The 26,388-nt window shown below is 39.0% G+C and overlaps 1 protein-coding gene across 1 annotated transcript in view; it reads left to right on the top strand.

Annotated features, from left to right (window-relative positions):
- Positions 1–26,146, top strand: part of SMG1 (SMG1 nonsense mediated mRNA decay associated PI3K related kinase) — a gene marked incomplete at its 5' end in the record, with an annotated part of 60,058 nt that extends 33,912 nt beyond the window's left edge. Inside the window, 35 exons of the mRNA XM_083872574.1 lie at positions 99–219; positions 859–1,107; positions 1,386–1,670; positions 2,665–2,809; positions 3,102–3,240; positions 3,533–3,763; positions 3,855–4,032; positions 4,645–4,806; positions 5,079–5,296; positions 5,459–5,613; positions 6,797–7,019; positions 7,952–8,198; positions 8,781–9,010; positions 9,569–9,817; positions 10,194–10,332; positions 10,420–10,529; positions 11,091–11,309; positions 11,737–11,927; positions 12,537–12,709; positions 13,091–13,370; positions 14,049–14,321; positions 14,422–14,656; positions 16,078–16,304; positions 16,988–17,138; positions 17,231–17,420; positions 17,650–18,119; positions 19,143–19,280; positions 20,151–20,303; positions 20,635–20,814; positions 21,027–21,254; positions 21,690–21,901; positions 22,105–22,211; positions 22,537–22,716; positions 22,835–22,941; positions 23,608–26,146. Of these exons, the coding sequence (XP_083728700.1) occupies positions 99–219; positions 859–1,107; positions 1,386–1,670; positions 2,665–2,809; positions 3,102–3,240; positions 3,533–3,763; positions 3,855–4,032; positions 4,645–4,806; positions 5,079–5,296; positions 5,459–5,613; positions 6,797–7,019; positions 7,952–8,198; positions 8,781–9,010; positions 9,569–9,817; positions 10,194–10,332; positions 10,420–10,529; positions 11,091–11,309; positions 11,737–11,927; positions 12,537–12,709; positions 13,091–13,370; positions 14,049–14,321; positions 14,422–14,656; positions 16,078–16,304; positions 16,988–17,138; positions 17,231–17,420; positions 17,650–18,119; positions 19,143–19,280; positions 20,151–20,303; positions 20,635–20,814; positions 21,027–21,254; positions 21,690–21,901; positions 22,105–22,211; positions 22,537–22,716; positions 22,835–22,941; positions 23,608–23,685 (6,873 nt within the window). The 3' untranslated portion in view covers positions 23,686–26,146. The remainder of the gene's footprint in view (positions 1–98; positions 220–858; positions 1,108–1,385; positions 1,671–2,664; positions 2,810–3,101; positions 3,241–3,532; positions 3,764–3,854; positions 4,033–4,644; positions 4,807–5,078; positions 5,297–5,458; positions 5,614–6,796; positions 7,020–7,951; positions 8,199–8,780; positions 9,011–9,568; positions 9,818–10,193; positions 10,333–10,419; positions 10,530–11,090; positions 11,310–11,736; positions 11,928–12,536; positions 12,710–13,090; positions 13,371–14,048; positions 14,322–14,421; positions 14,657–16,077; positions 16,305–16,987; positions 17,139–17,230; positions 17,421–17,649; positions 18,120–19,142; positions 19,281–20,150; positions 20,304–20,634; positions 20,815–21,026; positions 21,255–21,689; positions 21,902–22,104; positions 22,212–22,536; positions 22,717–22,834; positions 22,942–23,607) is intronic.
- Positions 26,147–26,388: the final 242 nt, after the last annotated feature.

The raw sequence follows: 26,388 nt of genomic DNA on the forward strand, positions 1-26,388 counted from the left end.
TGTTTTCTCTAAAAATGCTCTTTGGTTTTAATTAATGAAAATGCATTGTACTAAAGTTGTCTCTCATGACAACTCGGCAACTTCTGTGCCTCTTCCAGGACTGTCTTATACCTCTCTTCAATGAAGCGTTGAGGTCATGCAAGCAGCACGATGTAAGGCCATGGATGCATGCCCTGAGGTACACAGCGTACCAGAATCAGCTGATGGAAAAGCTTAAAGGTGTGTAAGCTCTCATTATGGTGTTAGAAGAAGCAAATCCAGAATTTGAACTTTAGCTGTGTGCTGAAGAGCAGCAGCTGTCTTTTTTTATTTAGATGGAGTACTTTTTAAAAGCCAAGTTTTTTCCTTCAGGTGTATTGCTTTATACTACTCATTGTCTTGATTAGTGCTGTGATGTAAACAGTATCAAAAAGAAAAATAACATTCTGAAATGTTTAATACTTGTATACTCCTCTCCTAATAACCACTTACTTGCTCATCACTTTATACTTTAACTGCTTTCACTTTTGAACACTTCAACATTATGAAAAATAGGTCTTCACAAACAGTCATGAAAGCCATTTAAATGTCCAGTGTGATAAGAAGTAATGGGAGAAAAAAGTTCTGTTTGAGACAAGTAGGCTTATTAGCTAAGAAGAATGGTTATAGTGGAAAACATCTTTTGTCCAGCAGCTAATCTATGGATTTAAATTTTGTTTGAGATGGGGTATATAAATATTCTAGGCAGAAATGAAGCCATCTAAATTCCTGAAGCAATTTTTACTGATGGCCATGTACACAGTACCTTGGGCAGAAATTCTCTGTGTGTCAGACAGTGGTTTAATACTTATATTTACAATGTCTTGCTCCCCTGTTTAGAACCAACAGTCCCCATCAAAAGCCATCTAATGGAACTGGGCTTGACAGCAGCGAAATTTGCACGGAAGCGAGGGAACATCGCCCTGGCCACGCGGCTGCTGGCCCAGTGCAGCGAGGTTCAGCTGGGGAAAACCACCACTGCACAGGACTTAGTCCAGCACTTTAAAAAATTGTCTGCACCAGGTCAGATAGACGAAAAATGGGGTCCTGAACTCGATATTGAGAAAACAAAGTTGTTATACACAGCAGGTGAGTGTTGTGTTGTAGTGACTTGATCTTTTTTTGTTACAACAAGGCTAATTCTGCCTTGAAGTCACAATAGAACAGTATTATTAGGAACTGATTCCATCCCATCAGCTCTTGTCTGTCTGAAAGTGTTTTCATAAGCTTTTTCATGCTTGTCATTCTTCTAAAGACAATCTCCTGTGTAAAAATATATTGCTACAAGCTGTATCTGATTGTGCTGAATTTCAATATCGTCTTAAATAATAGCATTTTACTGAAGATCTGCTTTTCATGATGCACAGGTCAGTCAACACATGCCATGGAAATGCTGAGTTCTTGTGCCATATCTTTCTGCAAATCTGCCAAAGCTGAATATGCAGTTGCTAAATCTATTCTCACACTGGCTAAATGGATTCAAGCAGAATGGAAAGAGATCTCAGGACAGTTGAAACAAGTATATAGAGCTCGACAGCAGCAGAATCACACTGGCCTGTCTACCTTGTCTAAAAACATATATAATTTGATTGATCTGCCAGCTGTTAATACACTAGAAGATGAATATCCCAGGATTGAAAGTGAATCTACAGGTACATTTGTTTTCATTGTTCTTTTCCAAAATCAGTTACTGATAATTATACTGAGGGATAACACCGGTTACATTGATAAAGACTTAAGTAAGTGCTTCATCACTCACGTATTTATTTTCCTAATACATGTGTCAAGGATGTGTATTTTCTGCAATAGGTAACTGTACACAGTTAAAAAACCCAAACACTTTAATATTCATATTTCGTATTTCTGTCACATTTTTCTCATTCAAGAAATGGTGGCCTGAAGAAGAAACAGGGAAATTTATTTTGTATTGAGGATATCAGTTTATTGTCCTGTGTGCTTGCTTTCAGCTTGTGTATTTGCTAGAGTTTGAGTTAGGTCTTTCAGGTTTACACATGGACAGGATTTATGTTATGAAGGCCCCCATAAGTGTTTAAAGTACTTGAGTTTTTTTTCATGATCTTTATATATAGTAATCTGAACACTTGCTGGTGCTGTAGAATGTGCCCTCAGTCCTAGTTTCCAGCAGACTTTTCTTTAAATGTTAAGATAAATTCTGTTTTTCTTTAAACACAGATTTGATAAATAACTTAGCTCCTCTCATGCAGAGTTAGAATTATTGTAGAGCTGTGGGAATGTTAAACATTAGATACATTCTGACTTGATGGAATAGAAAATAAATACATACACAAATAAACACAACAGTGCCCCTGGGTACTTCGTAGAAGTCTGTTCTCTGCATTATTGTGCTCCTTTGGAGGTCTTGAGTTCCTTGTCGCAGCTCCACCTCTCTGTGAAAGAGGAAGGAACTGTAGAGTAACAGCAGTGGTTGTTGGCAAATGGGCTTTATTTTGAAGCAGTGTCAGAACTGAAAAATAATTGCAGTTTGGAAAATTTTGCACTGTTGGGTATTAATTTTACTAAAAAATTAATGTATACCCATTATTTTTTTGTGTTACTTTTTGTGCTAAGGAAGGCAGGAGTGGGTTTTACACTGTAACATATATTACTCTGTTTCTCCCATCACAGTAAACATTGGAGTTGGAGAACCAGACTTCATCTTGGGCCAGCTGTATCACTTGTCTTCAGTACAGGCACCTGAAGTAGCCAAGTCTTGGGCAGCCCTGGCTAGCTGGGCTTACAGATGGGGCCGCAAAGTAGTTGATAATGCCAGGTAAATACAGCCTCATGGTTGAATTTGAATGGTTGAATTGAAAACTAACAGCACAGTTGGTTTTCTTAAGATAAACCTTTTCTGTGCATTTATGATTACTGTTGTAAGTAGTCTGAAGTTTCACGTGAGCAGCGAAATTAATATTCTCTTGGTTACTTGCCCTCTGTAAAACAAAGCTAATTTAATTCTGAGATAAAGATGATTTCTTCCTTCAAAAAGTTTTATATATGGACTTGCAGTAGCACAACAAATACTGATGTAATGGGGATCAATAATTCATTAAATGTTACAGTCAGGGAGAAGGTGTTCGGCTGCTCCCCCGGGAGAAATCTGAGGTTCAGAGCTTGCTTCCAGACAACATTGCAGAGGAGGACAAAGAGAAAATCTATGGCATTCTTGGGCAGGCAGTGTGTCGGCCAGCTGGGATTCAAGTAAGTGTAGATTTGTTTGCTTAAAAAAATGTTCAGCTTCAGCATGAACCTTGTTTTCCTCTTCTTGCAGTTCATGTTAACTCTTGTAAAGTGTCTTAAAGTTAAAATTCAGACAGTACAAGAAACCATCTTTTAGCTAAGTGGTTGCACACCTGTTGGATGAACTACAGTAATGTGATCAAGTAATGCAGTTGCATGAGTTGCTAGACAAAAACTGACTTAGAAACTAAGATTGCTTGTAGAAGTTGTTGGAGGACTTAATCAAATCTGCTTTCCCTTTATTTGCATTTAGGATGAAGATATGACTCTGCAAATCACTGAAAATGAGGACAATGAAGAAGATGATATGGTGGATGTGATATGGCGTCAGTTATTAACAAGTTGTCCCTGGCTTTCAGATCTTGATGAAAATGCAACAGAAGGATTAATTAAAGTCTGGAGGAAAGTTGTAGACAGAATCTTCAGTCTCTATAAACTGTCTTGCAGTGCATACTTTACTTTCCTCAAACTCAATGCTGGTCAGGTTAGTGTTCATGTTGATGTGGAAACCAAGTTACAAGCTTCTCTAAATGATAATATGAACTAAGCTTAGAGGAGTATTTCTTTGTTTCAAGGTTCCACTTGATGAAGAAGATCCTAGACTTCACTTAAGAAACACCTCTGAGCAAAGCACTGATGATGTGATTGTGATGGCAACCCTTAGACTGTTACGATTGCTTGTGAAACATGCTGGAGAACTTAGACAGTATCTAGAGCATGGGCTAGAAACTACACCTACTGCTCCTTGGAGAGGTAAGTATATGTTATCTAGCTGTTAAAATTGATTTTTGAGGCATTTTCTCTAAATCTAGAAAGCTGTTCATTTCACTTTGATAAAGTTTTTATTTAAGTGTGAGGAAAAGCCTCTTTTACTAAATGGTGTCATTGAAGATGTTAAAGTCTGTCATATGCTGATTGTAAGGTAGATAAGTAGCACAGATTTTGATACCCTCCTTCCCCCACTTGAAGACATAGGAAGGAGAAAGGAGATGTGGTTTGTGAAGTATTACATCATATGACTACTTCAAAAACAAACAAGGTACTTTTTTCAACTAGCTGTAGTTGAGAAAAATGTGTTACTAAAGCCACGCATTTCAGAAGTAGTTGTTTGTCACCGCACTGCAGTTTCTGGTTGTTCAGGGACTTTCCCTCAAAGGTTATGGACTTAGTGTGGGAGGCAAAGAAGAGAAGGCCATGTGTTGTAAAATCGCACTTTCTTTTGGACTTTTTTGTAAATTAGTAATTTTCTACTTTGATTTACGTTCTCCCTATGCAAAAAAAAAGAGATGTTTTTCAAAATAAAATTCTATCTCATTTGAAGAGGAATGAAGTGAAGCAGCACATTTCCTTTTCCTCTCTCTGCAGGTATTATCCCCCAGCTTTTCTCCCGCCTGAATCACCCAGAAGTGTACGTTCGTCAGAGCATTTGCAACTTACTCTGTCGAGTTGCTCAGGATTCTCCTCATCTCATCCTCTACCCTGCAATAGTGGGAACCATTTCACTTAGCAGTGAATCCCAGACTTCAGGTATGGAGAAAAGGAAAAAGTGTTCAAATAAACTTAAGCTATTGTATTTTTATATACTGGATAGGATGACACTGAGGTGGTTTTTCTTTGTTTTCTCAGTTTTGATCTTAAGAAGATTTTTATTATGATACCCTCACTGATACCCTTAATCTGACTTACCAGATTTATTTTTCTTATACTTCATCTGTACTTAATGGGAACCTGATGCTAAATAAACCATGGAGTGATATATCTTACTGTAGCTAATATTTTATCATCTGTTTGTAATTTAGGGAACAAGCTGCCTTCTGCCATCCCTACTTTGCTGGGTAATATTCAAGGAGAAGAACTGTTGGGTGGTGAATGTGATGAAGGGAGCACTCCAGCTTCCCAAGAAAGTAGTAAAGATGATACAAAAGCTGGATTAAATGAAGATCAAGCAATGATGCAAGATTGCTACAGCAAAATTGTGGAGAAGCTCTCTGCTGCAAATCCAACAATGGTTTTGCAGGTAAATAATCCAAATGTTGGATTACTTGGGAACTTGAACCACAAAGATGTAATTTGTATGTCTTAGGTGTTGGCCTACTGTAAGCTTTTTTTCCAACTTGTTTATCTACTGAAACAAATCTGAATTTTAGTTCTTTTACAAAGTGAATCTTGCTTTCTCCAGGTTCAGATGCTCGTGGCTGAGCTGCGCAGGGTTACAGTTCTCTGGGATGAGCTTTGGTTGGGAGTTCTACTGCAGCAGCACATGTACGTCCTCAGACGGATTCAGCAACTGGAGGATGAAGTCAAGAGGGTCCAAAATAACAACACTTTACGGAAGTAAGTCTGTTCAAATAGTACAAGGGATAATCAGAACAAATGTTTGTTCTTGGGGAAGTGTACAGTCAAATGAATCAACAGTAGTGTTGTTCCTGAATGCATACTATCCCAGCTGCTACTCTGTAAGCCTGGGACCCTATTTCAGGAGCATTTTATGCTACAGCTACTGTTCCAGTCAAATGAGATACAGTCTGCCTTTGATCCATGTTGTGATTTCTTTAGTAATAATGTGTTAGAACCCAATGTATATTGTATTGTGGGTAATGAGATCCTGTAGTTCATTATCAGCGATTGAAGGAGAGACGGGGAGACTGACCATGATCAGAATCTGATTTTACTCAGGTTTTCCAAGAACTTACATACCATTTCAGTAAGGTTAATAATTTCTACTACAACAATTAGGTTAAAAGATCATACAAACAACTCATACATTTTTCAACATATCCATGTAGGGGGTTGATTGAATCTTCTTGTTCTAAGCAGGTTTCTAATCGCATCTTCTCATGAGCTCAAAGTTCTGTTTGTTCTTTCCAGGGCATCCTAGTCACCAGACTAGATATGCTAATTAAGTCTGTCTTACTCTCATGAATCCCCATAGTCTTGATTTCCAAGTCAGATGACATTAGTATAAGCATGATGATGGGTGTAATCTATTTAGAGATTGCTGTAAATGCAGATATTTGGAGCAAACAGGATGTCTTCATCTTGTAGTTTTTAGTGTTGGACAAGTCTGTCTTTTTTCCTCACCTGGGCTCTCCTGTGAGCATAGTATTGGAAGAGCAGATCCATTCACTGGGCAACTGGCTAAACTTAAGAATGCCTCTTGTGTTCTGTAGTCAGGACTGACATAGATTGGGAGAACAGAATTATCTGAATGGTAAAAAGGTCCTTTATTAAAGGAAATCAGTTGCTTAAAGTGATTTCTGCTCGGAGCTTCTAATGAGGGTTTCTGGTTGTGAACAATGCATTTCAGATTTTTTTTTTTTAAACTGTGGTTCAGAGGAACACTTACTCCATGTGGAATGACATACTCTTCATTTTAATATGATCTTAACTGAAGACCTCATTTTAGAGAAGTAATCCTTTTTATAAGTTTTGTCTCAATTGTTTTTTAATGCTGTCATTATGAGCTAACTTAGTTTTATGGCATTAAGTGGAAGTTTTTGTTTGTTTTCTATAACAGAGAGGAGAAGATAGCAATCATGCGTGAAAAGCACACAGCTCTGATGAAGCCCATTGTGTTTGCTTTGGAGCACGTGAGGAGCATCACTGCAGCTCCTGCAGAAACTCCTCATGAGAAGTGGTTTCAGGATAACTATGGAGATGCAATTGAAAACGCACTAGAGAAACTTAAGAATCCTTTGAACCCTGCTAAACCTGGAAGCAGCTGGCTCCCATTTAAAGAGGTATTACATGCAAGAGAAAGAGTACAATGTAGAGACATTTGCTGCAGCATGTGCTTGACCCTCTCTTTCTCTTGCTGTTCTCTTACCATATCAAAATTGCAGCCTGAAGCTGTCTTCTCGGCAGTCAGCATAGGCAAACTGGGAACTAAAGCACCATAAATCTTGCCTCTAGCCAGTCCTATTGATTTGTTTGTTAGTACATTTTCTACCCATTGAAATTACATTTTTCAAATCTTGCATCTTCGGTCTGGGATGCTGTCAGCTTTGGGAGCAGAGGGCTTTATTTCTTTTAGATACTGTATTTCTGAAACTCTGGTATTTAGGTTTAGTTGATTTAAATTTTAACAAGTTAATTCTGTTTATCTAAGCGTAGTCCTTGGGCTGTGCAGCAGCCTTCAAATGATCAACCCATCCCAGAGGTCTTTTGTCAATTGTGTCATCTTCTCGTATGAAGAGAAACAAAATATTCACTTGTCTATCCAGAGCCAGCCTGGTATTTTAAAAACGTTGTTACACACAATGGAGGTTTTACATGCAAATAGATCTTTTTTCCTTGTACTTCCTCCTGTGCTTTGCAGAACAAACAAGCATTCAGATCTATAAACAGGAGGCTGCCAAATGTTGCTGCCTTTGACCACAGCTCAGATATTTATAAATACAGAAGCAAACCTCTTGAGGAATATGATTTGTTGGGACTTTGGTTCTTACCACTGCTCAGGGTATACTTGCTGCATAAAGGACGTTGTTTAGTTTTTTTGTAATCCTAAACTGTATCTGGGTTAGCAGCATGGCAAGGGTGCAAGGGAGTTTAGGGAAAATCTTTGTTTTCTGGAAGATGACCACCGTTAAGTCTGGTTTGATGGTGTTTTTGTTCTTACTGCTAACTGTTAAGGTGAACGTCAACCTAAAATAAAAAGGTGTCTTTGGAATAGGTAATGCTGAGTTTGCAGCAAAGAGCACAGAAACGGGCCAGTTACCTCTTACGACTTGAAGAAATCAGTCCTTGCTTGGCTGCCATGATGAACACTGAAATAGCCCTTCCTGGAGAGGTGTCCACCAGGGACACAGTCACCATCCACAGTGTGGGCAGCACCATCACCATCCTACCAACCAAAACCAAACCTAAAAAGCTGCTTTTCCTGGGTTCAGATGGGAAGAACTATCCCTACCTGTTCAAAGGCAAGTAATAGAATTTTTCTCATACAAGGTACTGTATCTCGTTATAAATTAAGACTGTATTAAAGGTAGGAAGATTGAATGGTGCAAGTCTAGTTTTATTTGCCTGAATGATACAGAGAAAGAGGAGTATGAAGCATTTGCTCTCTCTCTTCCCTACCTCCCACTTCACCTTTCAAGGAATTTTGCCTTGTGAAATTGCAAGTCAAATCCATTCTTTACAAGGCTTTCATCAGAAGCAATGCTCTGCCTGTGTATTGATAGGATTAGCTGGATGCAGTTTTGCAGAAGCTTTACGTAGCCCCTAAAAGAGAATTGTAGAGACTTCTTGTTTTCCCTGCAAGGGAAAGGCATATTTCTTATGTTGTAACTATTGTGTGTACTGCTCACACAGCAAGCTGGCATAAACTGGTAGGTAAATACCACGTAAACATTTTGGTTTAGGCCAAACAACTCATCCTTAATTTACATATTATAAATATATTCATAATCTAAAATGTGGTAAGTTTTAAAAAAAAGGCTAGATTTCGGGCTTCAGGAGAATTTTTTCATCTAGAAGCTAAACTTTAAACAAACTTATTGCAGGTTTGGAAGACTTGCACCTAGATGAGAGAATCATGCAGTTCTTATCCATCGTGAACACCATGTTTGCCACCATCAATCGGCAAGAGACACCGCGGTTCCACGCGAGGCACTACTCGGTGACACCTCTGGGGACAAGGTCAGGCCTCATCCAGTGGGTGGATGGAGCCACACCTTTGTTTGGGCTCTACAAGCGCTGGCAGCAGAGGGAAGCTGCTTTGCAGGCACAAAAGGTAACGGCTCTCCTTTGTGCTGGGTAGAACAAGGCAGAAGGGAAATGCTTATTTTGATTTGCCTTGTAATTCTAAGTCACGTAGTCTCACAAAGATTGTGTTTTGTTCATCATGTTTTCGTTCATGCAGGGAAGTTCTGTGTATTCATGTATCTTGGGACTTCACCAGGAGTCAATAAAATTGCATCTCTGTTATTTATCTATAATTACAGTATGTAACATAAAAGTGTTGTTCTGGCATGATAATTCAAGAAAGTTGTTTTTTTACAAATAGAATTAACCTTGGTTGAAATTATTTTAGTTCCATATTTTGTTTATTCATTCTCATTTCGTGCTGAATACAGTTTTTGCAGTTATATTTGAGATCTACTTTGAAAGTAGAATTAGGCCAAAACAATGTGTTTTCAGTTTGTTTAGACTTAACTACTGAATTTTGAAAGCAGTCTGAGCTGTAGAAGTCATGCCCAGTCAAGGCATTGATTTCATATTTCATTCTCACCAAAACTGAATTTGGGATATTCTGTGCTAATACATCAACCATCATTCTTATCTCTGCTAGGCTCAGGACTCTTACCAGACCCCTCAGAACCCCGGAATAGTTCCTAGGCCCAGTGAACTTTACTACAGTAAAATAGGACCTGCTTTAAAGGCAGTTGGGCTTAGTCTCGACGTGTCCCGTCGTGACTGGCCCTTGAATGTCATGAGGGCTGTTCTGGAAGAACTGATGGAAGCCACTCCCCCGAATCTCCTTGCTAAGGAGCTCTGGTCATCGTGTACCACACCTGATGAGTGGTGGAGGGTTACACAGGTGAGTTATAATAACTGTATTTTACATAGAAGAAGCTGTAATTTTAATGGGATGAGGGGCAACAAATGCCTGAGGTGTGGTACTTGTGAGTTTGGAGAGCTAGTGCTGCTGTGAGTTTGAAATGTTGGCAGTTGTGCCATCTGGAATTAAAGCATGGGTGTAGACCAGATAAGTCTACGTTATACTAGAATTACCAGTCTAAAGAATGAAAACTCTTGTAAGATACCGTCAAACAACAAATAGAAAACTGCTTGGAATAAGTTGGGCTTGATTTGTTTTACACTTACACGTAAAATAATGTTTTAAGATGGTAGTCAGTCCAATGTGTTGGCAGAGGATTCCCACAAATAATTTTTTCCTGAAACTCTCTTTTAAGTCTTATGCAAGATCCACTGCAGTTATGTCCATGGTTGGCTACATCATTGGTCTTGGAGACAGACATCTGGATAATGTTCTTATAGATATGACTACAGGAGAAGTTGTCCACATAGATTATAATGTTTGCTTTGAAAAAGGTAATTTAAAAAATGCTCTATGTTATTCAAATAAAAGGTTTTCTTTCTTGGCAATTAAAAGAAACAACTTAATTTTTTATCTTGAAGGGAAGAGCCTTAGGGTCCCAGAGAAGGTTCCATTCCGGATGACGCACAACATTGAAACAGCACTGGGAGTGACAGGAGTGGAAGGGGTCTTCAGGCTTTCTTGTGAACAGGTATGGTAGGAGATTTGAAAACTGAGGACCATCACTGGCCAAATACTGGTTTATAGATCCTTCACCTTTCTGCTGTGATTTTAATTGGACTTACTTTAGCTATATCCTATGGTAGGTATTTAAGAAACATGAGATAGATAAATGTGCATGCAAGTAGTGCTACAACTGAAATTTAGGGTGAAAGGAGGACTTGTAGTTGTAGATAAAAATGCTAGGCTTTTCCTGAATTCTTTTTCTTTTGAGATATTTTGCTTGCCCTCTTCCTTTGGGACTCATCCTGTATAAGCATGACAGATATGTTTTTAAAAAGAAAAATGCTCTGAAGAAGGGGGATTTTTTCCTCAAGGTCTGTAGCTTGTGCATAGAGTGTGTGGAAGGCTGGATCTTCCCACAGGCTTAGCTGGATTTGTACTCACTGTGGTGTTTTTTCTGTCCCTGTAGTAGTTAGGGATACAGTATGGATTTCTGTACCTACTCAATTACAGTGTTTTGCATCTAAGTTTGCACTGTTCTACAAGGATAACACAGAATCAGAATGAGTCTGTTTAAAATACCATGCAGGTCCTTCATATTATGCGGCGTGGGAGAGAAACTTTGCTTACACTGCTGGAAGCTTTTGTTTATGATCCACTGGTGGACTGGACAGCTGGAGGCGAGGCAGGGTTTGCTGGGGCTGTCTATGGTGGTGGTGGCCAGCAGGCTGAGAACAAACAGAGCAAAAGGGAGATGGAAAGGGATATTACACGGAGTCTCTTTTCCTCGAGGGTGGCCGAGATAAAGGTGAGTTTACTACAGTAATTTTCTATTTTTAAACCAAAGTAGGCTCTGTGCTTTCAGTTTATTTGTTTGCATTTTGGGAATGGGGGAAGATATGGTTATATGTCAGCAACAGTTCATGAATTCTATTGTGATAAATTGAGTTTGTATGAAGGGAAGTGTTTATATTGACCTTGCAGGTATTTAATTTTCAGTTTCTGCATGCTTAATTCTGAAACATGTTTTAGTACTTTGCCTGAATCTGGGCTAGGAGAATAAAAAGAGAGGTTTAGAGAGGAGTTTAAATAAAGAATGTTAAGATTTGGCAGTTGTAGCACTGGAAGCAGTGCTAGATGAATGGCATTGTTGAAGGGTTACATTCTGCTGTGTCTTTCTTTCTCTTGCCAGTTTGATTTAGTGCAGTTCAGTAACATCTGTGTCTTAATTGCAGGTTAACTGGTTTAAGAACAGAGATGAAATGCTTGCTGTGCTGCCAAAACTGGACAGTAGTTTAGAAGAGTACCTGAACCTGCAGGAGCAGTTAACAGATGTAGAAAAGTTGCAAGGAAAACTACTAGAAGAGATAGAATTTCTGGAAGGTGCAGAAGGAGTGGATCATCCCTCCCACACACTTCAGCACAGGTACAAAGGAGCCAGGAATTCTGTCAGAACTCTCACAGTCTGATACAGATGATATTTTAGCAGTGTATTTACGAGTTAAATGTTAGAAATTTGCATATGAATGAATAGCTGGGTAAAAGCTATTCTTGCAGTCAGCAGGTCACTCCTCGTACAGAAGAACTACTGAAGCCTTTTCCTATAGAATAATCTGGTTTATGTCCTGCACCTCATACTCTATCAATATAACCTGTGCTAATCAAGTTCCACACTTGACCCTCAAGACAAGAGAGGGAATGTTCTGAATGTGGTGTCCCATCATAATAACCCACATAAGGGAGCTATTGATAAATAGAGCAAAAATCTTTTCTTCTAAGTTTCTAATTCTTTAAGTTAATTTTCAATGTTATTTGAAATTAATCAAGTATTTCAGAATTGCATGAATTGGCACAGGCATTAATTATTTTGTAAGAAAACAATTAATAATGCAACATTACTAGTTTCATATAATTGGTGAGAACACGTTCATTTCCTGGTTAACAGTTGTATTGTTCAATATTGTTCTGTATTCTGTAGTGTGAAGTATTTTCTTTCTTGTAATACTTACTTGATTCTGTGGCTTCAATAATTCAGGTATTCTGAGCACACACAGTTGCAGTCTCAACAAAGAGCTGTCCAGGAAGCCATCCAGGTGAAGCTGAATGAGTTTGAGCAGTGGATAACCCATTACCAAACTGCCTTCAGTAATTTAGAGGCAACACAACTTGCAAGTCTGCTCCAAGAAATCAGCACACAAATGGACCTAGGTACAAAATAGTATTTCTGGGGGTGGTTTTAATGGTTTGAAAATAACCTGAGTTTATTATCAGGCAGCATTATGAGTATCCTCTAACTTAAAGGCAGTGATCTGTATGTAATAAATTAGAAAAAGGGGTTTCTTCAAAGGGAGATTTAGAGCACTTCAAGGTTTCAGTGCTAAGCTGTCTGAAGGAATTTGTCTGTCTTATCCTACCTGGGCATGAGATTCTCTTAACCTTGTGCTCAAAATGCTCAGTATGAGTTCTCTATGCTTCCTTTATCACAAGTGGGGAAAAAAATATTTCTGAAAAGGTGTTAATGCTCAGTATTTGTATGGTATAAAACATGTCTTCAGACACATCTTTATTTTTAACCTTCTTTCTTAAAAGGTCCTCCAAGTTATGTCCCAGCAACAGCATTTTTGCAAAATGCAGGCCAGGCACATCTGATCAGTCAGTGTGAACAACTGGAAGGAGAGGTTGGTGCTCTTCTGCAGCAGAGAAGATCTGTGTTACGTGGTTGCCTGGAACAATTGCACAACTATGCAACAGTAGCTCTGCAGTATCCAAAAGCTGTGTTCCAGAAACACCGGATAGAGCAGTGGAAAACCTGGATGGAAGAACTCATTTGTAACATGACAATAGAGCGTTGTCAGGATATCTTTAGGAAGTAAGTTGACAGAACGACTTGTTCAAAGAATGTAACTTTCAAGCTACTACCCTAATTTTATCATTAAAATAAATACTTTTGCAAGGACCTGTCTAATTGTAAAGCAAACCAAGATTAAGTTGTTATTCTAGAAATTAGGAGTTAATACGAAAAACTGCTTTAAAAATACCATTCCAGAGTTTAATCTGTGTACTTCAACATGAAAATCAAGTGACATTGTCTTGTAAGGAAATAGAAAATTCATCTTTGTAGCTTCAGTGTAGTGATATTTCAGGTTTTAGAAACTTCTAGTATTTAAAAATCAAGAAGGAAAGGATTTTTTTTTTTTAGTCTAGTAGATTTTCAAGGAGTTTCTGGTTCTTTTTTACTTCTAAAGTCAGGCTGTTTCAACATTATTATGGCTTGGCTTATAAGATCTAGATTATGCTTGAGAAATCTTTCTTTTTATCTTCTATTCATTCTTTGCTTCAAGCACAATTTTCTTGTGTCCTTGCGAATAGGTGTGGAATACAGTGCATTTTAGGACCTTATAAAAGCATTGCCAGGGTAATCATCAACCTCTTGTGGTAGAGTTGAGAAGGAGTAGGTGATACAGGAACGATTTTTCCTACCTACAGAGCAGAATGCAGTTTCTTCCCTGGGCAGGGGAGATGCAGTCAGTGTGGTTGTGCCTTGCAGGTACGAGATGCAGTATGCCCCTCAGCCGCCCCCCAGCATGTGCCAGTTCATCACGGCCACGGAGATGACGCTGCAGCGCTACGCGGCCGACATCAACAGCCGCCTGATCCGGCAGGTGGAGCGCCTGAAGCAGGAGGCCGTCACCGTGCCCGTCTGTGAGGAGCAGCTCAAGGAGATCGAGCGCTGCATCAAGGTCTTCCTGCACGAGAACGGCGAGGAGGGCTCGCTCAGCCTGGCCAGCGTCATCATCTCCGCTCTCTGCACGCTGACCAGGTGAGCTGCCTCCTTTGAGAGGCCACAGGAATGTTCAGTGAGGTGATTCTGTGAAGCGTGCAGCAGTAGGCGTATTGTCTAAGTGTCTCAATTCTTGTAGGCGAAACCTGATGATGGAAGGGGCAGCGTCCAGTGCTGGAGAGCAGCTGGTTGATTTGACCTCCAGAGATGGAGCCTGGTTCCTGGAGGAGCTTTGCAGCATGAGTGGGAATGTCACCTGCCTTGTGCAGCTGCTGAAGCAGTGTCATCTTGTACCCCAGGACTTGGATATTCCAAACCCCATGGAAGCATCAGAAGCTGTTCACTTAGCTAATGGAGTATATATCTCACTTCAGGTGATTCTTGTGTGTTACTTTTCCCCCCCATCCTTCAAGGCTTCGTGAAGTCATTCTTAATAATGGGCTAAATGTTTGTTTATGATGCTGCTGAGATTTTTCATAAGTCTTGCTCCCGATTGCTGTATCTAATTGAGCTGAACAGGCATTTGCTTCTGTCATTTACATTTTTATTGGTTGAAAGGAACGATTTCAATCTAGACATGACAAATTGTAAAAACTGCTGTCTAGTAAGTAACCATAAGGAAGAGGTTGGTATAAGCTTTACAGACACACCAGCTTCATTACTCCTTTTCCTTTTTCTATTCTGTTGCTGGCAGTCCAGAACAACTTCTAAACTGTTCAAACTATGTTCTTTCTGTTATCTGCTGCTGCTAGACTTTACTTTCACCTGAATCAAATAGTTTCAAATATTGTACAGGCCTGTTGTACAGGCCCCTGTCTCCGATATTGAGAAGGAGAAAAATGCATTTGTAATTTTGTGGTTCAGAAATGTTTCCACATTAATAAAACGAACAAAAAACCCATGAAGGGCAGTCAGAGTGAAGTATCTGTGAAGACTGATGTGCTTTATAAACTGTGGCTGGATAAATAAAATTTTGAGGTGTTTGGTATTTGAGAAATATTTCTTATTTCTGCATAAGTGCATTTGGATATTCTTCATTTTATATTTTCCCCTCTTTGAAGTAGTAACGTTTCAGAACTGTTTCAGAAATGTGCATGGCAGCAGTTTCACTGCATTGCAATGGGGATCTTTCACCCACACATTGTTGTCCTTCCTGTGAACTCTTAGATAAGATGTACTCACTGAGCTCACTGGGCAGTCAAGATAACGAGTTTTTTTGGTGTGTTTCATCTCCTCTTGGAGACAGAGCACATTGGTTCTTTCTGTAGCTGCCTTTAGCCCTCTGCTGTATTCTGCTCTGTGCTACTTAAGGTACTGTTTTTCTTCCCTGCATTGATTTCTGTGGCAAAATTATCAACTACCTGGCAAGTTTTTGCTACTTTTTCTTTGTCTAGTCCAATCAGTTTAGCAAATCATAAATTCAGCAAATAATTTAATTTGCTCGTAGTTATGTAATGGAAAAGAAAAGCTGACATTGATTAAACCAATTCACAAATTATGAACTCTGCCCCCCAGCTTCTACTGAGGATGGCTGTCAGGTATTGCTGCTGTGGAGATGGTTGTTGCTACATTGCTACAGATATCCAGCCTTTGGCTTTGTACAGGGTTTAATGTATTCCTGATTTCTTCAAAGTTAATCAAAAAGTAGACTTTTGACTCTTGGCTGTCCACCATCACGTTATATTTTAGATAATATCTGCTGCATGGTGGTGTAGTACTAAAATGACAAAAGATGTTGCATGTGATACTTTTTGAGAGGGAAAATGTCTTACATTTTCATACTTACTTCCAACAGGAATTGAACTCAAACTTCCGACAGATCATTTTCCCTGAAGCACTTAGGTGCTTAATGAAAGGAGAGTATACATTAGAAAGTATGCTCCATGAATTGGATAATCTTATAGAGCAAACAACTGACGGAGTCCCTTTGCAAACCTTAGTTGAATCCCTTCAAGCCTACTTAAGAAATGCTGCTATGGGTATAGAGGAGGAGACACACACTCATTACATTGATGTTGCAAGGTAAATCACCTTTTTTTTTTTTTTCAGTTTAGGTGTGAGAGATTGAAGACTGAAGAACATTAGTTTGTCTAAAATTATTTTTTGTTTGATATCCAGGCTTTTCTTGCCTGACAATGCCTTAAGCAGAGTGTAGGGTCTAAAGTGTGTGCTAAAGTTTCCTCTCTGCATGTTTGTGTGTTTATTCACATGCAGAAATATGAGGCTGTGGCAATTTACACTTGCATCTGCTTAAAGCTGACTTTTGGTAGTCAGCTTCTTCCAAAACATCTAGTTGTGATTTTGTATTTGAAGTTAAAGCATGCTAAAAATAGGAACTAGTTCATTAGTTTGTGGGAGGAACCTGTGAAAGGGAGAGCTTGTAACCATGGAACTCCTCATCAGGAGGTTTTGATGAGCAGCTTTTGCTTAATGAGTCAGTGACTTGATTAAAAAGCAAAATGAGACAAATCACCGAGCAAACAGAAAGGCTTGTGGGTCTTGTAGTGTGGGACAGTACATTTCTGGGTAGGTGCTTGGTACACAACAAAACAATTCTAAATCTTCAGGTGGTGTTTCCCTTGAGCCACTTGTGATGGCTCCTTCAGTGGTACAGTCAATCTGTGGAATCAGTCAGTTTAAGAAAATTCTATTTATTGTGGACTAAGCAAAGCCATGTAAATTTTCTTTCTTTTTTTCCTTTTAAGAGTACTTCATGCTCAGTATGGTGAACTGATTCAGCCAAGAAATGGTTCAGTTGATGAAACTCCCAAAATGTCGGCTGGTCAGATGCTTTTGGTAGCTTTTGATGGAATGTTTGCTCAAGTGGAAACTGCATTTGGTTTATTGATTGAAAAGGTATGGATTTGTTCATTTTGGAGTACTGTTTGAGTCAGAATTAGGAAAGCTTTAAAAAACCCAAACTAATTAATTTCCTTTACATTTCTCAGCTAAACAAGATGGAGATACCTCTTGCTTGGCGTAAGATTGACATAATTAGGGAAGCCCGCAGCACCCAAGTTAACTTCTTTGATGATGACAATAATCGGCAAGTTCTGGAGGAAATTTTCTTTTTGAAGAGACTGCAAACAATTAAAGAATTTTTCAGGCTCTGTGGTACCTTTTCTAAGACACTGTCAGGTAAATAAATGTTATCTAATGTTCAGTATGCCTTAATCCACTTCTCATCCTGTTCAGAAGAATGTAAAATGGTCACTTTTGCTATAACTTAGCCTTGATATGTGGTGAGGAAGCAGAAACTAAAAATTAATTCCTGTGCCTTTGCTGTGTTTGTAGGTCAGGTATTATTCTTCTGGATGCATCAAATGTTTTGTTTATAACAAAAATACTATTTCTCTCCCTTTAAAAGGAATCAGTTCACTTGAAGACCAGAATGCAGTAAATGGACCTGTTCAAATTGTCAATGTGAAAGCCCTTTACAGGAACTCTTGTTTTAGTGAAGATCAAATGGCCAAGCCAATTAAGGCTTTTACAGCAGACTTTGTGAGGCAGCTTTTAATTGGCCTTCCCAACCAAGCTTTGGGACTGACCTTGTGCAGTTTCATCAGCGCTCTGGGTGTCGATATCATTGCTCAGGTAGAGGCTAAAGACTTTGGAGCGGAAAGCAAAGTTTCTGTGGATGACCTGTGCAAGAAAGCCGTGGAGCACAACATCCAGATTGGCAAGTTCTCACAGCTGGTGATGAACAGGGCCACAGTCCTGGCCAGCTCCTACGACACGGCCTGGAAGAAGCACGACCTGGTGCGCAGGCTGGAAACCAGCATTTCCTCCTGCAAGACCAGCCTGCAGAGAGTGCAGCTGCACATTGCCATGTTCCAGGTGAGAGCCCAGCACGGGCTGGGGATATCCAGATTGGCTCTGGGAAAACAGTATCTAGGCACAGCAAACATGGTATTTAGTTGAATAAGTTTTAAGGTATTTTAATGGACTTTATAAGGTCTTTTGGTTTTAATTATGCTATAAATATATAAGGAACAGTGTAATTGCTAACTGTTTTTTGAAGACTAGTTGCTTTACAAGAAGCAAATTCTGCAACGTATAAATTTTTTGAATCAATACATGTAATTTTTTTCAATAGCCATTAAGTCGATTTTTAGAAAATAGGTCATTCACTGGCTTTCTTACAAGCAATGCTGTCCCATTCTCTCCCTTTTTCTCAAGCAGATTATGACTTTAAGGTACTTTCTAAGTCTTCTTCTGAGGAGAAGTCTTAGAATAGAGGGTATGAGTTGCTGAATGCCATTTTGGGCCTTTCCCTTCAAGTTTTAATGCATGGACTGTTTCCTTGTTCCACTCTTTGCTTCATTAAAAATACAAATAGTAGCAGTATCAGTTCTGACAAATACTCTTCTGAGGCTTTAGATAAATGCTATTGTGTACCTTTACACTGGTATCCAGTTGTGTTATACTATCAGTGATCTTTATTTTATAGTGATTTGTAGGTTAAGGGACCAGGCTTTCTCCAGGTCAGTTAATAAACCATTTCATAGACTGGTAAGCAAAATCCTCTTGGTTTTAATGTATCACAAGTGAATTGTTTATGAATATTGATGGCTTTTCCTTTAGATAAAAAAACTGTGTGTAAATCACTTCTAGTAAGTTAGTGGACTAATTAATGGTATAAACATCCAAAACAGCAAAAAATAATTTGCAACTACTTGTATAATTTAATGCTCTCAAATGATTTATAACTTTGAGCTGTGCTGGTGCTATCTGACACACAGCCCTCTTAAGTGCCCTTACTTATAAAGGCTACCAGAGCATTGGAATTGCTGTTTGTGATGCAAAGTATTTTGTGCTGAGCAATATTGATAATCAAGTGTTGTTGTTACTTATTTAAAGTGGCAGCATGAAGATCTCCTCATCAGTCGCCCCCAGGCTATTTCTGTCACTCCTCCACCTCGTTCAGCAATTTTAGCCAGCATGAAGAAGAAACTTCACACACTCAGTCAGATTGAAGCTTCCATTGCCACGGTCCAGGTATGACTCTTTTGGGGAGGGCTGTTCAGCAGCACCTCGAAATGTGACTAACACAAGCTGCAAAACCATCTGCCACCTTCAAATTACCTTATCTGACTTGCTGTCTTACACAAATGTGGGGGTATTGTCATTGATCTCTTTCAGTCTGTCTGATGGGTACTGTTGCATTGTTTGATTTTGCTGTCTCATCCAAAATATTCTCTTTGGAATAGCAGTAAATCGCTTTGAAGAAATATGTACATCTATGAAAGTACCTTTCTTTCTGAAGGCTGGTAATGCTCCCTTTCTTGAAGTTTGTCTGCCTTAGATCATCCTTACTATCATTTTTGCTAGCTAAATGTCAGAAGTTCCCTTTGTAGAAATGGGCAAATTAATTCTTCTGTGTATTAAGGCTTGTATGCTGTGGCTTTGCTCAGTATTTTAGATTTCTTTGGTGCCAGTGATATAGAATGTTTAATTGTTTATTAAATATTACTTAGCTTTCTGAATTTTAATTTCCTTTTTTAGTTGTGAAGGTACTGTTTATGAGAATTTAGTGAATTATTTGCAAAATAACAGGCTCCTATGATGTTATATAATTCTTAGTCTAGAAAACTGATTACTTTTGCCTTTTTTTTTTTTTTTGGTGAGCTAAAATCTAGGGAGGTAGACTTTCTATAACAATCAAATCCAGTTGTGGTGTGTGCTGGAAATAAACTTTAAACAGCATAAACTAACATTTGTCAATCATGAATGCCACAGTATTTTACATATATGGGCATAAGAAGCTGTCTGCATGTGTTATATATGGATTGTTTATTTAAAGACAGGCTTAGAATGGTGTATATCGCTAGGAGTTATCTATATGGGTTTTTCTCTTCCTCAATGCAGGAGAAACTTGCAGCACTTGAAGCAAGTATTGAGCAGCGTTTAAAATGGGCAGGAGGTGCTAATCCTGCACTGGCCCCAGTCTTGCAAGATTTTGATGCCACTATTGCTGAAAGAAGAAACCTTGTACTGAAAGAAAGTCAAAGAGCAAGTCAGGTACTACAGATAAGTACAGTAATCTTGTCTCCATGAGTGTGTTCACTCTTCATTTCCTACTCAAGGTTTATGTAGAAGATACTTTTCTGCTCTGCATCTAAAGAGCATACATGGATAACCAAATACTTTTGGGAATCCCATTTGAAAGCAATAGGAATAATCTTTGTGAGAATTGCTACAGGGTTGGATGACCCTGGGATGATACTGCTATTGTAACAGAGCAGTATCTGTGGATTTAAAATCCTCACTTCAAAACACATGAAAAAAACGCTGTTTGTCTAACAGGAAGTTGAAGTGGAATAATGTTTCTCACTCTTGCTTTGATTTTCAGGTCACTTTCCTTTGCAGTAATATCATTCATTTTGAAAGTTTACGTACAAGAACAGCAGAAGCCCTGAACCTTGATGCTGCATTGTTTGAACTCCTCAAACGCTGTCAGCAAATGTGCTCCTTTGCCTCCCAGTTCAACAGCTCAGTGTCTGACCTGGAGCTTCGCCTGCTGCAGAGAGTGGTAAGCACAGGGCAAAGCAAAACATGAAACGTTTCAGAATCACTGCAGGGAGTTTTCAGTTTTGTCTTCCATTCTCAGTGTTATGTACATCTTCAGATATGAAGTGTGGCTACAGAGTTTATGATGTCACTTAAATACTTGGCAGTGTACACTACACAGCATGTGAATTTTATCTCTGGGTACAGATAAAGAAGTGTTTCTGTTATTTTTAGGGCACTGGTCTCGAACATGCTATTGGCAGCTCTGAATGGCTTCACTCAGCTCACAAGCAGTTGAGCCAGGAGATATCTACACAGAGAACAGTACAAACAGAAAGAGAACAGCAAATAGAAACAGTTTGTGAAACAATTCAGAATCTGGTGGATAGTATTAAAACTGTGCTCACGGGTCATAACAGACAGCTTGGAGATGTCAAACATCTACTGAAAGCTATGGCAAAGGTATGCCTGAAACATCCTTAAATTTATTCCTCAAACTCATGTCAGTACAGTTTAAGAAAAATGACTGTTGTAGCTTTTTGCTTTGTAAAGTAAATAGAAACAGTAAAATATTTGTGCGTATGGAGTTCAAGACGTAAAGTTCATGTTTAAGAATTCACAAAATTTTCTAGCATTAGCCTTAGCAGGCTTTGGGTGAACTGAACCTTTTCTCAATCTTGGCAGTTGAAACATTGTGTTTATAAATCCTTTTGGTTCTTAATCTGTAAAAAAAAAAATATAATTTTAAAATTTATTTCTTCATATATAACTAGAGAAAATTATAGTTATTTGTAATCAAATGATAAACTGAAGGGCTGAAAGGGCTAAGAAATGGCTCCACTTTATTCTCTTAATACAAAATACAGCAGTTGACCTTTTTGCACATCTTGGTTACAGGATGAAGAAGCGGCTTTGGCAGATGGTGAAGATGTTCCCTATGAGAACAGTGTTAGGCAGTTCCTGGGTGAATATAAATCGTGGCAAGATAATATTCAGACAGTTCTGTTTACATTAGTTCAGGTTATGGGTCAAGTCCGCAGTCAGGAACATGTTGAAATGCTGCAGGAAATAACTCCCACCTTGAAAGAACTTAAAACACAGAGCCAAAGGTAAGAGAGTTACCTTGTCTCAGATAAGAAAAGGCATTTTGCATACCTGCTCTCATGTAGCAGGAGCACATCATGGGGCACATACTTGATGATTTTCTTAGAACTCAGAAATCTTCTTGCAAAATTTGAATTAATTTAATTTTGAGGTTTTCAGTAAGCCAAGTAGTTGCATGAGTATTTATCAACTCCATTATGTTTCCCAGTGTCTACAATAATCTGGTGGGGTTTGCATCACCCTTAGTCACGGATACAGCAAATGAATGCTCCAGCCCAACTTCAGTTGCTACATATCAGCCAACCTTTGCTGCAGGTAATACTTACGAAAGTACAAACATGAAACCACCAGGAATTGATATTAGAGCATCATAGCTCTTACTGAACTTTGAAATGCAGACAATTTACTTAATATAAATAAATTCTTAGCAGTGGAATAACACTTCTTGTTAAGATGAAACTTCTTTCTATTTAGAAAAATGGAAAAATTGAAAACTGGTGCAGAATTTAAAATGCAAATTTAAAATGCATTTATTCTGAAAAACTGATAGGTCTATTTGATACACATTTAATTGTGCTTTTTCTTGCCTCTATAATATGCTATTTTGAAGATTTTAAGCACTTTTAAACTTTCTCTACAGCTGTACGGAGCAATACAGGGCAGAAAACTCAGCCAGAGGTGATGTCACAGAATGCAAGAAAGCTAATTCAGAAAAATCTTGCAACATCAGCAGATACTCCTCCGAACACAGTCCCAGGAACTGGCAAAAGTGTTGCTTGTAGTCCCAAAAAGACAGCCAGGGACCCTAAAACAGGAAAAGGTAAATACAAACACTAAGGAAAACAACAACACTACCACTGACAGCAAAAAAACCCCAAACCTCAGCGGGTTTCTGTGCAGGAATGTCAAGTTGCATTGACTTTATTTTGTACCTGTAGCTGTGCAGGAGAGGAATTCCTACGCGGTCAGCGTGTGGAAGCGGGTCAAAGCCAAGTTAGAGGGCCGAGATGTGGATCCCAACAGGAGAATGTCTGTGGCTGAACAGGTGAGTTGAAAATAAAGTTCCAGTACTGGTATTTTCTTTAAATGCATGCTAATTAGCAGGCTGAAGTGTGCCTTCAGGGCTGAAATCCTGTTGTGAATGGGGGTTCCTTTGGGAGTGGGAGCTATTGTAGTGCAAATCAAGGTTGCTGCTGCCTTGTATTGCTGCATTCTTTCTTTCTTTCTTGTTTGTTTGTTTGTTGTATACTTTTGTTTTTCATATGGGAGGTTTATGTGAAAGCATGAATTAGATAAAACTGCCTTTTGTCTGTCAGTGAGCTAACATTTCTTCCACAGCTGCTGATAGCCAGTGAGAACAAGAGATCTGTACAGCTGCCCAAGGGACAGAACTTGTCTGTGTTCACTAACATAACACAACCACTCCTGTCTCTGGGGAGCGGGGTCAGGGGACACAGTTGTCCACATCTATTTGAGAATGGAGTGGCTACTTTCAAGATAGGGGCTGTGAATGAGATGATATATGATCTTTTTTTTTTTGCAGTATAGCTTCCTGTTTCTTATGTGGACTGCACAAAGTTATGTCTACAGTTACTTTAGATTTTTTTCAGTGAAATACTTGCAGGTGACATTCGACAGTAAATTCTAAGATCACTTAAACACTTTTAAAATTCCAGCTTATTTTTAATTCCTTGTTTGACCTTTTTAATAGGTTGACTTTGTGATTAAGGAAGCAACTAATCTAGATAACTTGGCTCAGCTGTATGAAGGTTGGACTGCCTGGGTATGAGTAGGGAGACAGCAGCTCGGTCTGGTTCAGCGAGGTCAGACATCCACCAGAATCAACTCGGCCTCAGGCATCCGTAGCCGCACCACAGTCGGTGGTGATGCATACTGGGGCTTAATCTGAGGAAACCTAGGAAATCTCGGTGCACTGGGAAGTGATCCTGCAGGATAGCTGCACTCAGGGATACGCTAAACACAATGGTCTGCAACCCCCACGGTCAAGGGTGAAAGCTCACCGCTTGAGCAACACGGTTTGTCTTTCTGCTACGGAAGAACTGCAAACGTGTCTGGGGGTCAGCTGCAGAAAGAAATCAGGATGCTACAAACCGCAGAGTGATTTGGAACTCAATTCCACCTGACCCTGTGAACAATTCAGGAAACACCGAACCCTGTTCAAAGAAAAACAGAAAAATGGGGCCATGAAGAAATCACAGCAAGGGCAGATTTGATGCATTCAGATTCTTGTTCCTCTTGTTACGTGGCAGCAGTGCTGGTTGAGTTGACCAGTTAGTACGGGAAAAGGCTACAAATTCAGAAATGGACTGAAAACAAAGAGCTGTACATCAGATACACGCTGCATTGGAAGAACTTCTGAGATAGAAGAAGAAGCCTTTGTTCTCTTCTCCCTCTCCTCTTTCCTTTCACTCCTCTCTCCCAGCCTCTCCTTGCATACACCCCTCTTGGCTTATTCTTGTAGGTTAGGCGTACTTCCAATATACTTTTTATTTCAATCCTTCTACTTCACAGTTTAGTCAAATTAACAACTTAAATTCTGTTTGGTAAACAATTTTTCCAAAAGCACTGAAAATATAGAACATCAATGATTACTTATGAGTTGGATGGTCAAACACAAAATGTAATTTTGGTTATTTTAAAGTCATTTTTGTGATTCTATTATGTACAGTTTCTCAAAATTGTCACTGTGCATTTAAAAGTAATGATTCCTACAGGCATTTGATTTAATGTGCACTTCCCTCTGCTTGCAGTGTACACTTTTTTGTAATTCAAATTGTCCCTCCAATCTCATTCTACTGTGATTGCTGTAGTTTCTTTCGTACTACTACGTAGCTAATCCAATGTAATCTTTACCTTTTTAAAAACCAGGATAGAGTATCTAGTAGAGTTTTACATTGTTGATGACAGGTAAACAATAAAGTGATGTTCTGGTGGAGGTAGAGTGATATGCTTTTTACTTTATTTTCCTAATCCTTTTAGTTCACACTTGTAAATTCTAGTGCTTCACTTCACAGGGGTATACATATAATCCAAGAAATGAAGGACTCTCAAATTTTTTGTTCAACTAGATCTGTAAAGATTTCTGCAAAGTAGTTTTCCTTTGCCATATTTCTTCTATAGGTGGTTGTTCAGTAATGCATCCATAGGGAATCTTCCACCAAGGTTTTTTTTAATCAGTTCTCAAAGTGTGATTATAGTCAGAAAAGTCTCTCTAAAAATGGCATCATCTTCCTTAGATCAAGGTCCTGCTTGTCTGCTGGTTGTCTAAAAGACTTCTTCCTTCATTTTTTAAGTAGGACACCTTTAGGAAAAGACAACTTCCTTTTCTTTGAGGGGAAACAAACCCCACAGAATTCACCTACAACTGCAGAATTGTAAAGGTGCTGATAGCTAAACCAGAAATGCACCCTGGCATTCTCAGCCCAGATAAATTCATGGTAGCTCTGTATAAAAAGTTTCTCGTATGTAAACTTGGTGAATTCATTATGCACAGTTGCTGAAAAATACAGGAAGATCCTTAATGCCATTTTAGTCACTTTTCAGAGTAAAACCACACTTTCAATACAGCATTTTTTCCGTCAAAATCCAAGAATTAAAAGATTTGAGCCAAGCCCGCTACTGGCATAAAATTAATTTAATTGAAAGGGTTTGCAGCAATTCATCTGAGTAGGAAGCTTGGCTGGTGATTTTTGGATAATGCCGGCAAACTTCTGTTCCTTTCAGTATTTGCACTATGCTGACTGCTCTGCCTCCGCAGTAGGTCTTAGAATTCACTTTCTCCTCTGTTGCCAATTTTTTGTGGACATGCACTTTGAAGTGTAAGAGTTTTCAACAGTCATACGGCCTTCCTTGCACTCTGATTGCCTGATTACCTCTAGGGAAGTCACAGGCTTTGCATCTAACAGTCCCTGTGCAAACGCATTCCACTGCCACTGCTCCTGACCCTCTGCCACGCACGTCGCGGGAAAAGCTGTCGGAATGTTGCAGTGAAGAACATTCATGTGCAGAACAAGACACTTGACACTGTTGGTCCTTTTCATTTTTTCTCCAGTTAAAAAATAACCTTACGAACAATCTGTTGGAGAAGCGTAGTGGCAGGAGTGTGTTGTACCTGCTGTTTTGTTTCTTGGAAGCTGGGGGGGAAGGGAGGGGGTAATGCACTCACCTGTGGCTCATGTATTATACCTCTTGCCATCCAGAAATGAAACACTTGTGTGGAGATGGGTTCTTACTGCATAATTTAATAAAGTTTTAAAAAATAAAAAAAGAATATGTGTTTTTAATTTTCTTCTATGCAAACACTGCGTGGTTGTGAAAATTACAGAGTAGAAGAAGGTGCCTGATACACAAACACATACAAACCAAACCCCAAATTAGAGCAGGATTCTCCAGAGACTTAAATTTGCATAACTAATGCAAAGGAGACAGCTCAGATGTGCAGGTGTTAGTGGGACTGTCACTGTCGACTTGG

The sequence above is a fragment of the Zosterops lateralis genome (genome assembly GCF_965231275.1).
Source record: "Zosterops lateralis genome assembly, chromosome: 15".
NCBI classification, from domain to species: domain Eukaryota; kingdom Metazoa; phylum Chordata; class Aves; order Passeriformes; family Zosteropidae; genus Zosterops; species Zosterops lateralis.